This window comes from Labrus bergylta, chromosome 17, assembly GCF_963930695.1.
Source record: "Labrus bergylta chromosome 17, fLabBer1.1, whole genome shotgun sequence".
In the NCBI taxonomy this organism is placed as follows: Eukaryota; Metazoa; Chordata; class Actinopteri; order Labriformes; family Labridae; genus Labrus; species Labrus bergylta.
This window is the reverse complement of record NC_089211.1, coordinates 4,756,335-4,773,314: the sequence shown is the minus strand read 5'-3', so window position 1 is coordinate 4,773,314 and position 16,980 is coordinate 4,756,335. Positions and strand designations below refer to the sequence as shown.

The 16,980-nt window shown below is 38.5% G+C and overlaps 1 protein-coding gene across 1 annotated transcript; it reads right to left on the bottom strand.

The window, feature by feature from the left end:
* Positions 1 to 301: 301 nt before the first annotated feature.
* On the bottom strand, positions 302 to 8,797 carry LOC109985692 (oocyte zinc finger protein XlCOF6-like). The gene is made up of 5 exons (XM_020636086.3): positions 7,392 to 8,797; positions 6,719 to 6,908; positions 6,532 to 6,612; positions 6,113 to 6,172; positions 302 to 4,582 (listed from the first exon to the last, which is right to left on the bottom strand). Exons 1-5 carry the CDS (start codon positions 7,608 to 7,610, stop codon positions 3,315 to 3,317), a joined length of 1,818 nt encoding a protein of 605 aa, XP_020491742.2. The 5' UTR covers positions 7,611 to 8,797; the 3' UTR covers positions 302 to 3,314.
* Between the last annotated feature and the right edge of the window lie 8,183 nt (positions 8,798 to 16,980).

Here is a 16,980-nt window from a genome sequence, read left to right as displayed (position 1 = left end):
GGAAAGCATTTTCTGCCTAGCATCAGCAGAGACCGAACTCTCTAAAAGTGTATAAAAGTTACTATAAATATAAAAGTTAATATTATAAATTAATAATTAATAATATTAATAATAATAATTAATAATAATAAATAAATAATAATAATTAATAATAATCATAAATAATAAAAAGTTAATAATATAAAGTTAATATAAAAGTTATATAAAGTACTATTAAAAGTAATAGTAATAATAATAATATTTTAATAATAGTAATATCCTTTATTCATAGCATTTTTCAAAATCAAGATACAAAGTGATTCACAAGGACAGCAATAACTAATGAAACATAAAACAAGTCAGTCAAAAAAATAGTCGTTAAATTAAATTAATTTAAATGAACGCTAAAAGACCTAAAATTCTCTCAAAGGAATTTAGAAAAGTCAAATTTCTAGTAAAAATTTAAATTCAAGTAAAATCAGGAAAGGCTCGCAGGTAACAGTGTTTTTTAAGAAGGGACTTAAAAGTGAATACAGACTCAGCTGACCTCTTCTCAGGCAGATCATTAAACCCTTTACATGTCAACAAAAAAAAAAACACGTGTTAAAGGTTTATTTGCTCTGAAACATTTAGTTTAAATGTTGCTTGTCAAATAACTTTAGAATTAAAATTACTTTTCAAACGTTATTTTTCCAAATAATAATAATGGCTCCCCTCGCACTATGACCCTAACCCTAACCCATCTCTTCCAGATTCAAAGGTTCTCACTGTGCTATTCATTTTAAGTGATCACCAATGTTTTTTGTTTTTTTTTACATATAGTTATCTATCATTCCTTTACCTTGAAAAGACGTGAAAATGCAACATACAAACGTCTGAAATATGAAACTAAAATTATAAATATGAATAAATTCTTCCATTGAAAACTCTGTGTAACCCGCTGATCAAAACATGTTTTACAGTCTCTTAACTGTGATCAAAGAAGTTGAATGTGTATGCATTTTAAAATGATTCTTTGTGAAAATATTGGTGAAATATATGAGGACTGTGTATTGAAACCTGTTGATAGTGAATATCTCAGAGGTCTCTGCACAAACAGTCTTTGAGTTAATGTTGATCCTAAGCCACCATCTAGTGGACACATGTAACAGAGAAACTGAGAATTTAAACACCACTGTCTGTTTCAGATTGAACAGCTTCAGACCGCTTCAGACCTATAATACTCTGATATCACTCTTACCGTGTTTTGTCCATGTAGGTTGTCACAATTTTATTTTATAAAGGAGGTCAAAGTAAACATGAAAACCTTCTGATAGATGCTTCAATTCATCCACAACGAAATCATTTCCCAGAGTTTGTAATGTGAAACTCCAAACATCAGTGTGGTAATTAGTGCTGTCCTCATCATGTTTCTTATATCGGACTTTTTTTGGAGGGATTCAGCCCAAGTTGATTTATTTACGAGGCAATAAGGGGAAAGAAATATCAATATATATCTAGTATTGGCATCCCACTGTAGAGATTTCTTGAGTGGGAGAGTTAATACTGTGAAGAAATGAACTTCTCTAAGACTGAAGAAAATAAAGAACTTGCATTTCTTTCAAACATTTCAAGTTCTCAGGCACAATGAAGTGTTCATTATCAGAGGTTATCTGCTTTCTTTATTGACCTTATCTACCCCCTCCTGCCCTTCCCTTGTTTAATGACGAATATAATTACCCACATGTAAGTGACTCCTGTGATTCCACTCAAATCCACCAAGTGAAAAAATAAATAAAATAAATTAAACTGAGCGAGCACAGCTGGAACAAAAAACAACACATTAACATCAACAGCTACTGATGAAGACAGCAGAGATCAAACTGTTGTTTCACTTTTCAGAGGTCAACTTGAAAACATAGAAATATTTCACAGGCAGGGGAAAATGTCTATCAGAAGTTTGGTCTGTGGGGCAGCTGTGGCGCAATTAGTAGAGTTGTCGTTGAGGGTTTGATCCCCAGCTCCTTCAGCAACATGTCCAATGTGTCCTTTGGAAAAACACTAAAAACTGAATTTTTCCCGCTGCTTCATCAGCCGTGTTTGAATGGGATTAGTTACTTCTGATGGTCTCACTAGACAGCAGCCTCTCCCATGTGTGAATGTGTAGGTGTGTAAAAGTGCTTTGAGTAGTCAGAAGACTAGAAATGTGCAATACAAGCTCAAGTCCATTTACCATTTGCATGTCCCATTTTATAACAGAAATGAAACAGCAACAACAAAATCTCCAGGTAGGGGTGGACAAAAGGAATGAAGTCTCTAAGTCTGATAGTCTGGACCAAACACCAACATTATTTATTAACTTATTAATTTCACTGATGAGGTTCAGGAAACAATGTTCAATGACTTACAGCCATCTCCACAAAATGTTGGTGGTTCCTCTTATTTTAAATTGTGCTAATAAATATTAGCTTAAAGCTCTAACATGAAACTAATCGAGACAATATGACAGGATGGGAAAAGGTGATTTACGCAGGATCAACATCTGTGCCAACAAGCCGCTGAGTGTGGTGGCAGATGTTCATTCTTGGTTGCCTGAATTTGAACTTAAAACCAATAAAGAAAAGGCAATTTAATAAAACTTAATGAAGCCGAATGAGACAATTCAATAAATGGAAAGACATTACAGTAAAGAAATGTATGTTTTAATAACTGTTTGAACTCAAAACAAAAAGTGGTACATTCTCGTACTATTTAACTTTTTTTTTTTTTTTTTTAACAAAACCAAACCAATGCTAACAGAAGCTGAGAACACCTGGTCCAGAATTCACATCTAGTCAATACTCATCTCTTCAAGAGCCTGTCAGCAACATTTTCTTAAGATGAGCACTGAGGAATTAAGATATTTTGTGGATATGTCATAATGTGTTGACGAGGGCATTAAGTATTGTAATACAACTTGGAGGCCAGAAGGGGGCACATACTATATGTTTGTTTTGCTGAGGCCGTACCTGCACGGGTAGTCAGCATCTGTCAGATGAGAGAATCCAAACATTTTAAACACATTTAGCCCTCTGGCAGTGGGAATAAGATACATGTGGTCCTCTTGATATCCTTCCTGGTATAGTGACTCTTACGCGTACATGAAGCCAGCAATGGTCTAAAGCCGGGGAGGAAATCAAATGATTTGACTCATCTGTGTGAGCAGGATGAAGAAATCATTGATGACTGACTCTATTGTCTCATTGTATTTATCATCACATTCACAGCATGGGGCCCACTGTACAGAAAGCAAATGTGAATGTGTATAGAATGTGACCATTTAGTAGTTTAATATTTTGGAGATTCACTGCATTTTTTCAGACAGTCACCCCTAGGTGACTCCTCTGATGTTTCCTGAAGTCCCCACTGTTCAGGAATCCTTTCCCACAGACCTGACAGTTGTACGGTTTCTCCCCCGTGTGGATACTTCTGTGCAGCTTGAGGCTGGTGGACTGAGTGAACCTCTTGCCACAGACGTTGCAGCCATACAACTTCTCCCCCGAGTGGATCGTCTGGTGCACCCTCCGATTGCTGGGGTTGCTGAACTTCTTACCACACTGATCGCAGGCGTACGGCTTCTCCCCTGTGTGGATGCTCATGTGATACTTAAGTTTGACCGTGGAGTGGAATTTCTTGCCGCAGACGTCGCAGACCGGCTGCTGGCCCGGTTTCTTGCCGGTGTGGATCCTCATGTGGTTCTGGAGCGCGCTGGCGTGGCCGCAGCGTTTGCCGCAGGTCTCGCACACATATGGCCTTTCTCCGGTGTGGGTCAGCATGTGGTGCTTCAGTGCGCTCTTGTGGCTGCAACCTTTCCCACAAACCTCACAGGAGAAGAGTTTCTCTCCTGTGTGTTTGCTGAGGTGATTCTTCAGGACGCTGAAGTCGCTGCATCCCAGGCCGAGCACGTCGCAGCAGTTCTCCTTTTGCACGTGAGTAAACCGATGAGTCGCCAAAGACAAGGGCGTGAAGAAACTGTCGCCGCACATTTCACAGACAAAATCTCTGTCACCTGAGTGTAGACTCTCGTGATCGGCCAGACTCTGCCTGCACTCAAACGTCTCCGGACAAAGCGAGCAGACAAACGTCTTATTCAAGGCACTGCACCTGTGCCGCTGCAGCGCCAGCGCCCCGCTGAACTGACCCTCACACAGCGTGCAGGTTCGAGTGTTTGGTTGCTTCAGTGCGTGCCGACGCATGTGTCTGACAAAGGTGGACTTGTGAGCAAACTCTGTCCCGCACTCCACGCATTTGTGAAGCTTCTCTCCGGTGTGACGTCTCGAATGAGCCTCGAGTCCCCGCAGCACCGAGAAACGTTTGCCGCACTCCTGGCAGAGGTGAGGTTTGGAGTGACTCAGGTAGTGTCTCTCCATCAAACACTTCAGAGTGAACGACTTGTCACAAGAAGGACACTGAAATGGTCTCGTGGTGTTTTTTCTATTCTCCAGCGTGTTGGTTGCGGTCTCTGTTTCCTCCTGAACGACATCACCTGCTCTCACATCGGAGTCCAGCTCTGAGGAGGGATTTGTTAGCAGAGCTTCAGATTCCAATGTGGACTCAGACTTACACACCTCTGTGTCTACATCATCTAAAAAAAAAGAAACAAAAACAATAAAAGCTTAATTAGAGGACGTGATCCAGAGTTTGACAGTACACAGCTTAAAAAAGACAAACAGGGACTCTCACAACAAGTAAAAAAAATGTTTTGTTTTTGCTTATAAAGAAGAAAGTTTTTAGGAAACATTTTGTCATCATAACAGACCAAAGAACATCTGCAACCAATTAAAAGGTCTTCACTGTCGTATGTTAGAGTAAACAAGTTCTTTTTAATAAGGAGAAGGTGACTTTAGAGAGAACTGGAACAACTACAATGGCAAAGACAACCTCATTTTCCTGTGTGCATGCATCAGACCAATTTCACAGACTGATCTCTCTCATATATGTTAATATGGCTGCAGTTAACCATTTATAATCCATTTTATACCATAAACTGTTCTTTTAAAGGTCACATATTATGCTAAATACACTTCACCATGTTTTTCTAACTCTAATATGTGCCTCTAGTCCGTCTACAAACCCCACAATTATGAGAAAAGTCCATCCTCTCTGTCTTCTGCCTGCTCCACTTTTCAGAAAATGTGTGCTCAAACAGGCCGTTTGGAGATTTTCCCTTTATGACATCACAAAGGGCAGTAGCCCCTCCCCCAGGTTGGTGACACTCCCACAGCTAGGTGTTTGTTCTGCACTCTGAGTCTGCCTTCTCACCGTAAACAATAGGACATGGAGCGAGAAAGACAAAGACACCCAAGCCCTTCCAGAGAGGGGGCGTGGTCAGACACAGCTCATTTACATATTTAAAGGTACAGACACAGAAACAGCCTGTTCTGAGCAGGGCTGAAATAGAGGGGTTTATAGACATGATCAAATACAGGATCAGAGTGGATTTAGAACAAGAAACTTCAAATACACATTTTGAGGACCTCTGAGACTTATTTAAAGTTACTGAAAAGGAGGATAATATGTGACCTTTACAGCTTTCTGTTCACTGGTGTGAAATGCCTCCTCTTGGTTCTAAAAGTTATTTCGTACTACATCACTTTCCTTCTCAGCAGAGTCTCTTCTGAACTCAGTAAAACGGCTTTTTTGCCCATGTAGGACATGTTATTCATAAATATATCAGAAATCAAGTATATGCCCTGTAAATGTCTCTCTGAGTCATGCCTGTATACCACTTTACCAGTTTGCCTAGAAAAAGATGATTCATCATACAGAAAGTATTCGTCCTGATTGTTTATAATCAGCTGCCCCCTCCCTCTGGAACTCACTCCCTACACACATTCAACACTCACCGACCCTCCTACTTTCAAATCACTAATCAAAACTCATCTCTTTAAACAAGCTTTTAATGTATGATTGTGATGTATTTCCTGTTTTCTGTTGTTTTACCTTTATTGTTGTTATCTTTATGATTTGTGTGTAATGTTGCAATGTCTGTTAGTCTGTCCTTACTGTGCTGTTCTTTATGTTTTTAACTATTGTACAGTGTCTTTGAGTTTTGAAAAGCGCTTATAAATAAAATGTATCATTATTATTATTATTATTACGTCAGACTATTTACCACATTCAATCTCAGACTCTGGGTCAGCAGCCGCGGTTGGTACTTCAGGCTGTTGCTCCACTGAAAAAACAACAACAACATGGAATTAGCATCAGTGCAGCCATCATAGAAATGATATTATCATAAAGTAGTTTCAATGTTATCTGCAAGTGTGAGCCACACACAACGCACTTATAACATTAAAACCATTTTAATTTGAACATTTTATCCATAGCTAAATTCAAAGGTAGGCATACTCAAACATGTTTCAATCACTTTTTCTAAATAAACCTTTAAAAATGAATAAGCGTTACGCAGCAATATAAAAAACAAATTGATTCAAAGAATAAGTAGCCTTTACAGATCTGAGTGAGAGAGAGACTGGTACCCATTACAAGCTTTAATTTAAGATATCATGTTAAGAGCAGCTGGTGTAATACCTCTGTGATATGAATGATCATTCTCCTGTGTGAATGCTGGTTGGAGTCCTCCCTTTCTCTTCAGACGAGAGTTTTTTGAGCCTGTGATTTCGAAACAACAACATATAATGATGCTTAAATCACAAAGAAAGTTGAAGTGTATAAAAAGAAAACAGCTCTTCACAGCCTGTAAAGCTGATTCATTTACCTTTCTTTGGCCCGGCCACTCGCCCTGCTTTTGTTGCTTTTAGCTTCACACTCGTCTGATTTGTCTCATCATTCAGCCTCTGTTCTGCAGCAGCACCATCCTCAGCTTCACATAAAGACACTTTCAACATCATCAGTAGTTTCTCTGTTGCACTTTTGGTCCACGCTGACATGAGAGATACAAACTGGTTCTGTGGAGCAGTGAGTAAGAAAGACTGGTTAGCAACGACAGTGGTTAGTTATAAAAAGGACTTCAACTAACTTTTTATATTAAGTGACCAGAAAATAATTACATGAAATCTATTCAGGAAATAACTAAGCTAATTGTGTATCGTCGGCTTCTTTCAGTTTTTAAGAACTTATCTTTATTCTACAATGGTTGGATAAAAACACACTTTGAAGATATGTTTCAGGAAACTTGTTGGAGATTTTCTTTTCAGAATTGAATATATTTATAGACTGAAGAGATATGAGATGAACTGAAAAATAAATCAAAGCCTTTCTGACACAATAACTTGTATTCTTAAAGACTCTTCACCTCAATGTAATTAGAAACCTTAATGTCTAGTTTTACTTAACTTAATAATATACAAATATGTGTAACGCCGCTGAATATTCATAATCAAAGTAGGCTACACCATATGATACTCATTAGACAACAGGTTGTGTGTTACCGTTAAATCTTTATAATACTTGTTGTCCTCCGGTGGAGTCACTTGACCCCCCCGCTGCTCCTCGTCCTTCACAGCCGGAGCAGAGCGCTCTTCAGCGGTTGAAGTTTTCACGTTAGCCGAGCACAGGTCCAGAAGTCTGCGGAGCTCCGTCACAGCCGCCTCCACCACGGTCTCCATGACAACAGCTATCTGACTCTCTAACGTCTCCACACTCAACATGTTACCGGGTGTTTTCACGGTTACTAATGTTATACGTTTACTCAAGTTGTAAAACTAACATGTTGATGTTTTTTCAATTTTCTTCTTCGCGGGAAATCTTCTTGTTCTGTTTTTCTGTTGTTGTTGTTGTTGTTGTTGGGTTACGAACCAATGTTACATGTGACACCGCCCTCTAGTGTACAGGAGTAAAACAACACTCTGACTTTATGGCTAATTGTCCCTATTGGCTCTAATTTGAATAAAAGAAATTGACAGAGCAAGAATTATTGCTCTAATTTTAAAAATGTTGCTAAAAAATATTTAAATAATGCCACCTGGACCTAATAGCCTATAGTTTGACCCCGGTCTCTAACAGAGTCTTGCCCCACCTCCGTCACATGTCAATCACTTTGTCCTGAAAGCGGTCTCTTCACACTAAACGTCTTACATATTCAGCATCTTTCTTGCGTTCATAAAACAATTTAGATTTTTTTTTATTTTGTAGAAACTATCTTTTTCCATGTTGTGTAAAGTAGCACTGGAATTGACACTAAACCCCTCTTATTTCCCTCACCCTTACCATGGGGTTGTGTGGTTGAAAATCTGAACATTTGTGAGTTTTTTGGGGTACAAACTTTTTTTTAAAACTTTTTTTTGTACAAACGTGTTTTTGTTATGAATGGAAAATAATTGGGTGATATCAAGAAACAAATCTGTTAAAAGAGTCCCAATTTAAAAAAAAAATTCTAATCAGTGATATGTTAGTGTTGACGTCCAGAGAAATTAATGTTAATTTGTTTTTTACAATACTCTCAAGCCTATCTGTCTTTTTACTTTGTGTGATTTATAGCAGGAAGCTGCATTAAACAACAACGTTAATAAGAGTTAGGCTACAGTGTACTACTGTTACTGTTGTAGTTATTCACTGTGACCACTAGAGGGAAGTAAAGATTCACGTATTCACACATGCTTCAACGCAGTCACTTTAAACTTATGACAGATTTAAAATGATTTTAATTATGATATATTCCATGTAATGAAAAGATACCACACAATGTACAGCTTCTAGAAAAAGGCTCCTCTTTGAACTTGTTTGACATTTCTCACAAAAGAAAATCGTCCGACTGAACACCCAACAATTATTAAACACAAATATGCATACTGTCTAACATGCCATGTGTACTTTTCCTCCTTGAGATCCTAAATCATTGTTGTGTGTTGACCAAACTCTTGTTCCTGCTGAACTGAGCCAGTGTATTCTATCACACTGCTGTCAGCTCAGAAGGCACAGGAGGAAGGTCAGGTGTTTCCTAGTGTCAGAAGACTCCAGCAGGTGTGGCCCTCTGCTGCTTCTTTTGAAAGCAGATGTGAAGTGAATTCTGCATGTACAGTAAGAGATTTAAATTTCCATGCAAAGTAAACAGAATTTTTTCCTTTCTTGCATGTAAATAAACAAAAAAATGTCTGGATATTTCCAATTAATTACAGTTTTATCTTACCTGTTAACCATCAATTGTTTAGGGGAAAAGTAATTTGCGATTAACTGCAATCCTGTAACTGCGAAAAACACATAATTAAGTGATGTGTATCAAAACTAAAACCTGTTAGTTATTCTCTGACATGTAGGAGAGCAGTTTCAAACATCCAAAAGAATCAAAGCTGCATGTGGCCTTTAGTGGCCGTCAGAGGGCAGAGGAGACTGCATGACTAGAATGCGGAGCTTCATTATTAAGAATCAGAATAAAAATCAAAATTACTTTATTAATCCCAGCGGGAAACTCGGCTGTTACAGTTGCTCTTAAACTCCATATTTCTATAGATTTCTACCGGCTATATTAAGAATATATAAAACAATAGATATAATAAAATGAGCAATAAGTACCAAGTGAGAGTATCTAAAAAATAATAAGCTGTGTACACAACAAATGTTGCATTGTGAGAGAAAAAAAATGTTGCACTTGAACTCATCATCAATACTTGGGCACACTGTCTTAGTTCTTGTTTCATCCAGAAGGTTAGTTACATTTTGAATCTGTAAAACTGTGTATGATATAATGAAGGGCATGTCAGCTTGAACAACAGTGTGGATCGTTGATGTGTTGTTTTTTTTAAATAGTTTTTGCACAGAGGAAGAATGTGTATCAGGCTTTGAATGCAAACTCACTTATTGTGGGAATGTTTGCTGTTATTGGAGCAAAAACGATGCATATATTTTCCAGCCTTATCTCTGAATGTGAGGAAGACAAATTCATTTTACATTTCTATAAACTAATAAAAGAAAGTTCTTACTTTTGCAGCTTGTGCACAGACGCCTCTCAGTTTCTTTGTTGTGTGTTAAACGCTTCAACTCTTAAGATGGTTTAAAGATTATTTACCTGTTCAGCAAGTTTACAATTATTCATTTTTGTCATGCATGCATTCTTATTATCTCTGTTCAAATGAAGAACTTAGCCACTGTGAACAAAATACTCAGACTCCCTGTTCAGCAGTCGACTAAGCTCTGCACCTGATCAGACACACAGCAGATACACACAGACACATGAATCCACTCATCTTGTCTCAGAAGAGTTGTTCTTTCAGACAGATCCTCTGACTGGCAGCTTCAAGAACTCCTCTCTTACAGATGTATGAAAAAAAGAAAAACATAACAGGTAAAAGAAAAGTTCTCTTGTGTGTCCAGAATCAGGCATCCTCCTCTAGAAGCAGACACCATAGCAGTGTAGTAATCCCTGGCAATGTGATTTTTGTTTTCTGTCCCAAATCATCATGCCAGAGACCCACATAGCCACAGCAACAAAAAGGGGGGAATCTCTGCCCTCCTCTCCGCACATCTCTTCTCTTTCTCCTGCTTGTGCTCCTCTCGTGTTCCAGTCGGTCTGGTCCTCCCTCCCCCACTCTCCCTCTCTCTCCCTTCTCTCTCTCTCTCTCAGGCTCCCATGCTCGGTTTAACTTTGGGTATTTCCCTCATTAACTGCTCCGCCTATATCAGGAACTCCAGAGAGGCCTGAGGAAGTCTGCCCCTGGAATAAAAATGACAGCGTGCTCCTCTGATAGTAACTCATGGTAATCACCCCCTGCACTCTGCTGGATGGGTCGCCCTCATGGCAGGTGCGAGGGCATTCTGGGACACGAGATTAACAGGCATTGATTGGACAAAATGAGAAAACTTCCTCTTGCCCTTTGGTGTAATTGAATACAGGAGGATGTTTAAATTCTGATTCAATTTGGATCCATAGTCAGAGAAATGCTTGAAATAAAAACCTTAAAAGAGATCAATTAAAACTGATCAAGCACCAAACACTCACCTCTGGTAGGCTTAAAAGTTTGAAGTATTGATTTTTGTTGGTGAATGATTCAATGCTTTTAAGCTATTTGGTGTGAACCAAGAGAACTGTTCCTTATAAAGTTGTGCACCAATTTCATTGTCTGCCTGCAGTCTCCTTCCCTTCATCTTCTCCGGACCAGTTGGTGGCGATACTGAACCTCTAAGCCGGTTTGCTAGCAATTAATAATGAAGCAACAGCCTGACAAATTAAGTTGATGCTTCTTAAACACCCAGAAGAATTAGCAAGACAAGCTCTCTTTCTGCCCAGGTAACCTCACATCCAGCCTCCCACACATCTAAAGCTTATGCTGCTTTTCAAACTTTGTCTGATATGGCCATAAAAAAAGTTGAGAAACCTTTAAAAAAATGGCACATTTATACGTTTGAGCAATTAACAGCCAAATTCAGTCTCCTGAGGCATCAGGTTTTTTAGTCCAGATTTCCTGTCCTTCATAATGAAACAAAACCTCTGTCCCAAACCTCATATGAAATATGACATCACATCGAGTATGTAGTATATGATCCGAAATCGTAGTATGTAACTTTGTGGAAAAAGTCAAAAATTAATTTTAAAAAAAACAAAAACATTGTATGCATTGTCGAGCGCTCGTTGTTTCCAATGTTAAATGGCTACACATCACTGTGGAGTGATGTTTTTGTACATTTATGTGCAGAAGAATGTGTGTTTATATTTTATTAACCAATCCTGATAAGATGGGAGTGGTCATTTCACCTTCTACAGGGTATCTTTATGGTTCCCAAGTATTCTGATTTCAAGGACTTCCTTTTTTTCATCTGGATTACCTGCAATCAAATGTTTGAAAACCTTTGATTCACGCTATTCTATTTTTCATTCATTCATTTTAAAATGTTATTTCTATATATCGGGACGTTGCTTTATCCATCTTTGCTCTGTTGAACTAGATATAAATTCTGCGGTCTTGGCCTCTTGTTAAAGAGACTTTGTATCTTGATAGGAATATTCCTGTTTAGAATGATTATTTCGACCGTTCAAGAAGAACATGCTGATACTCTAACTCCTTTATTCAGCAGTCAGTTTCTTTAAATAAGACTGGATATGCTGTTCCAGGATGAATCAGGTCACCTGGATGTGAATCTAGCTGATGGTTGTCGTCTATGCAGGAGGAAGAGATTAGTTCTGAACAATAGAATAATGCACATGTGACATCAGAGGCTCCTGAGGACATTGTGAACATGGTCCTGCAGAGTGTAGGCACTATATTAAAGATGCAGGTTTGGGTTAGTTTTATTCTTATTTTACAGTCTAATGATGTAACGGTATGTTTTTCATTTGAGAAAATCTAATAGAAATGGAGCCACGTTTAGCTATGGAAGAACAATGAAGTGACTTTCAGGATAATGACAAACAGAGAGAGGTGCACGGTTATTCCAAATGACACCACTGTCACATACCTGAAATACTCCCAGAATATCATCATTGAGTCACATCCATCTGTTCCTCCTCCTACCAAGAGAAGAGACAGTGTGACCTGTCAGTGAGACCCTGGATCCCACCACGGCCTTTAATTGGTTCTGATTGAGGACAAACAGTCCACAAGGGGTGCCACGGGGTGCCACAAGGGGTGCCACTCTCAGCTGGAGACGTGTGAGGTGAAGAACACCTCACACGTCTCCAGCTGAGAGTTGTGTCCTTCAGACTGTGAGAGTCAGAGGAGGTCGACATAATAAAGAAGAGAAAAGGAAAAGGCACTTACATTCAAATTCATGAATTCTACAATGATGTATTTTAAAGAAATGTCCCCCGTTTTTTTTAAACTGATGATGCATATTTTAACTTTAATTTCTCCCAAAGGTGTAAAGGTTGCACAAACTTTAAAGAACCAGCACAAACGGAGGCTTCTTAATCAAACTTCACATCACATTTTCTGTTGGAGATGAATTTAGTGCTGACACTAAAGCTGACATTTACATCTGTGGTCATGTTATAAATAAGACAACTCCTCTGTATTCATTAGAACAGTTTCAGTAGCCATCATGGCTACTAAACATGATCAGTCCTAGTTCAGCTGAGACTCATGTTTGTTTCAATTTGGATTTATATATTATTGACCATTGCAACTATTTGTTTGTAATGAAATGGGAAGATAACCTATCAGTGGTGGTCTTGACCAGTGTCGATTTAAAATCTGGAGTCCGCCAAGTCTGAGACCGAGACAAGACAGAGTAAAAATGCTTTTGATTCCGAGACCTTCAAAAAGTGGTCTCGAAACTCATCTTATGACCAAGACCAATTGAGTACTACAACACTAGTAACTCAGTCAACAAAGATGTAACCTTTGAGATTAAGAATTAAAATACAGTGCCAGCAGTGAATATATTATCCTTTCAGCCAATCAATGAAGATTATTTTTGAAGACACAATGTTCTTTTACAGTCTGTCATAAACTTCCTTTTGTATTTCACTTGTTATCATGATAAAAACATGTTTTACTAATCACTAACACACATTAATATATGGAGCGTCACATCCTGTGCTGGCAGGTGCAGCTCTGGTTGCATTTGTGAACATGTGCAGTGCTCGCAGGCTGTCATCATATTATCTGTTAAATTATGTGACATTTTACAGAATCAGCTTAGCAGGCTAACATTGCTGTTTATCTCTCTTTTTTTATATAAAGATGACTGTGTCAGCAGTGAATCAAATATCTCCTCAGCCAATCAGTGATGATTTATGATCTCTCTTTAACCTGTCACTCCTCCCAGTCTCACATGTCACATAAAATGATTTTCACAATCAATTCTCAGTTCTTACTCAATCACAGCAAACACCGAGTTCAGAGTTGGAGAAAACTTCAAGTTAAAGTGAACAGACCGATGCTGAGCTTTAAAATGATCCCTCTGAACGCCGAGTTGTTGGTGCTGCGTGTGACTGCTGAAGCTGACTTAATGGGAATCACACTACAACAACACACTGGATCCTGCGTGCTGGGGTTTCACTTTTTACATGTTTGATCCACAGAGCCATGACATACCATGCGTGGTCTAAGCATGTGACCCCCCCCCCCCACCCCCCAGCTGTTCAGCCACCCTACCTCTGACCTTCAGACCCCTGCAAGTCCAAGTCAAATCATGCTTGACTTGATGGGGCCGTTATTTCAAAGTGGAGACTGGGGCGACGGAGGGATTGTTTAAAAGGCATTAAGAGTAAAGTGCTGATAGAGCGAGGAAAATCCCTGGATTGCCACAGCATGTAGCATCAAAAATGTGTAATACATTTAAGAGAAAATGTTATTTAATAATAAACAATATGAATCAGCATGCACATTATTAACAACAATTGAATTCTACATCCATGATTGCCTCTATTTGCTCAGTTTTTTAAATACCTGACTTGCAATAAATTTTATTTTGTGTAATATGATTTCATTAATGCTTTAAAGAATGACTAATTTAGAGGTTCAAATTCCCTTCTTGATCTTAAAACAAGTTTAAAATTCACGAGTCAGACTAGTCCTATTTTTACCTGCAGATAAAGTGCTCATTCATTTTATGTGCTTAATTTTGCCTTGACTTCGAGCTACTTTCAGTTGTTATCCTGAGAGCTCAACTTATTTTTGCATTTTGACGGATTCATTCATCTCATCTTGCCATCATCTGACCAGGGACAACAGAGGGAAATGAGCTTGTTAGCTAAATCGGGTACAAAGCATCTCTTCTCTTCTGAGACTGAAGTTATTTTGTACATTATCATTGAATAAACTTATGAACCTAACTGTAGAACTAACAATGATTCTTTTTAACAGAACCAGTTAGAATGTAGGACACAAAAGGGCAGAGTTTCTTACACAGTCAAGGTCGATTCACAGGTAATCAGTCAGCGAGGCAACTAATCCCCCCCAAAAAAGAAAGAAAACTAGACCTAGAAAACTTACAAAGAAAGAAGGCTGGGACAAGGAGACACGTGGGAACACAGAACGAAACCTGCGACATGAGGGAGGACTCACAGGTGTTAGATACACAGACAATCAGGGGATAACAAGACTTTTTGAAGAGGAACTATCCACTAAGGAGTTCGCTAAGAACTACACACCATGTAATAATAATCATAATCATAATATCCTTATTATATTATATATAAAATATATTTTTATGCACCAATCACCGTGCACTTACGTCACTCAAAGTCCCTCTTGTGTTGGGAGAGTATGAGTTAAAAAGGTTCCTCTAAGCGAGGTTCTAGAAACTAAAATAGTTCATAGTTCTTGCGGTGCAGAACCAATAAAATGGGGGAGGGGTTCCAACAGTTCCTAGAACTATTGAAAAGTTCCTGCGGTGTGAAAACACAGAATAATACTAAAATAAACAGACAAAACAAAAACATGATCTTAAATGACTTGACAGACTGTGTCAGGTTTTTTGTCTTATGTAACAGGATAATTTTCTGGTGATCTAAAAACAAAAACACCGGCAGGGTCATTGTGATAAGCCAGACCACCACACGCCATGCTGCTATTGCCCACACTAATGAGGTAAGTAACGACTATTTCTGTTTGTTTCATGCTTAAGGAGCTCCAATATTCATCTTCAGGAAAACAACCGGACATTACATTTAGGCCCTCAGCCCTAAAAAAAATCATCGATAAATCATAATTAAATTCTTATTATTTTGAATAGATGTTTAGTGGATCCAATTTGTCAGAGACCATGTGCCAAAAAACATAAAGGGAATAATTTAAAAAAAATGTTTCAATGAGGAATGAAATCACAACTACATAAGACGTGTCACAATCTGCACAAAAAACTAAACAAAAACAAAACAGGAGATTTGGTAGATTTAGGCACCCAAACTACTTTGATTAGTTAAAAAATGATAATACTTCAGATGAAAATAGGTTTGCTAGTCACAAGAGCTCAACTAATTCTAATTGCAAATTGATCAGTGTTCAATTGAATCTCACATCATGCGTCTCTCTGGTATTCAGACTGTCCTAGAAAAAGGGACTGACGAGTCATAAAGGTACATGCAGGAAAGTAATACAGAGAGTACAGGATGCTGAGTGTGAGTGTTGGTTGAAAGGACAATAACAGAGATCATCATCAGCTCAGGTTACCACAGGGGAGACAGACTCATACAAAGCTTTCAAAGTAGCGCAGAAACATTAATACAGGTTTCTTTTGTTGCCTCTGACAGTGACAATAAATCTCTGACCTCATATATGTGCAGCTGTAAGGGCATCAAGTTCAACAGAAAGTCATTCACTCTGCTTACACAGTGTTACCTTTCCTCCTGTTGAGCACCAAATGATGTGCTCCTGTTATCACAATCACCGATCACAAAACACAAGAAGAAAACCTGTTATCATTCTCATCATTTTAGCAGAACATAAGATGTGACTACAGACTGTATACAAGCAGTGGACAACGCTCATTTTTTCAAAAGTGAAGCCGGCGCAAAAGTGTCTTTATCCTGCAATCTGTCTAATAGCCAGTAGGGGGTGATACTGGTTCAAAAAAGTCAAATTATATGTAAGCAGATGAGAAATTATCCATCTTCTCACTTGATTTATTATCTCAGTAAACATTTACTGAGTAAATGAGGTCACACGTCTTCATTTAACGTGTTCTTCATACAGGATGTTTTCATTTTTTAAATGATGGTCCCAAAGTAGCCTAGCCCGGCTATACACCGATCCGGAGAAAGAACGGAAGTGTCCATTACTGCGGTGACCTCTTCCTACAACACTAGCGCATTTTAATGTAAGCTGTCCGGAGAAGTGAAAACAAATCCTCTTTCTGTGTGTTTTATTAGTTGTAAAACTATGCCACTGGGTTAGAGAAGAACTTGTGCTGTTCTTGGCTGCTCCAACAACAGTGGCAAACTTCAAGTTTGGAAAAAAAACGAGTGCTCAGAACAGAAACATTTACTTCATGATGAGTGTCCCTGCTTGAGACCGTATGGTTTACATAGATTCCCTGGGCGGTCAGAAGACGGAGCTGTTCGCCAGCAGTGGATCAAGAATATCAACGGAAAGAACTTTGTTCCCAATGAAAACAACACGATAGGTTTTCGTTTACACTGGTGAA

What these genes read in the sequence shown, in the direction of transcription:
- LOC109985692 (XM_020636086.3), bottom strand. Translation starts at nt 7,610, where the DNA reads ATGTTGAGTGTGGAGACGTTAGAGAGTCAGATAGCTGTTGTCATGGAG. An exon ending in AGTATTATAAAGATTTAACG is followed by an intron (nt 6,909 to 7,391) that starts GTAACACACAAC and finishes ACTGCTCCACAG; the next exon opens with AACCAGTTTGTATCTCTCAT. An exon ending in AGTGGCCGGGCCAAAGAAAG is followed by an intron (nt 6,613 to 6,718) that starts GTAAATGAATCA and finishes TCGAAATCACAG; the next exon opens with GCTCAAAAAACTCTCGTCTG.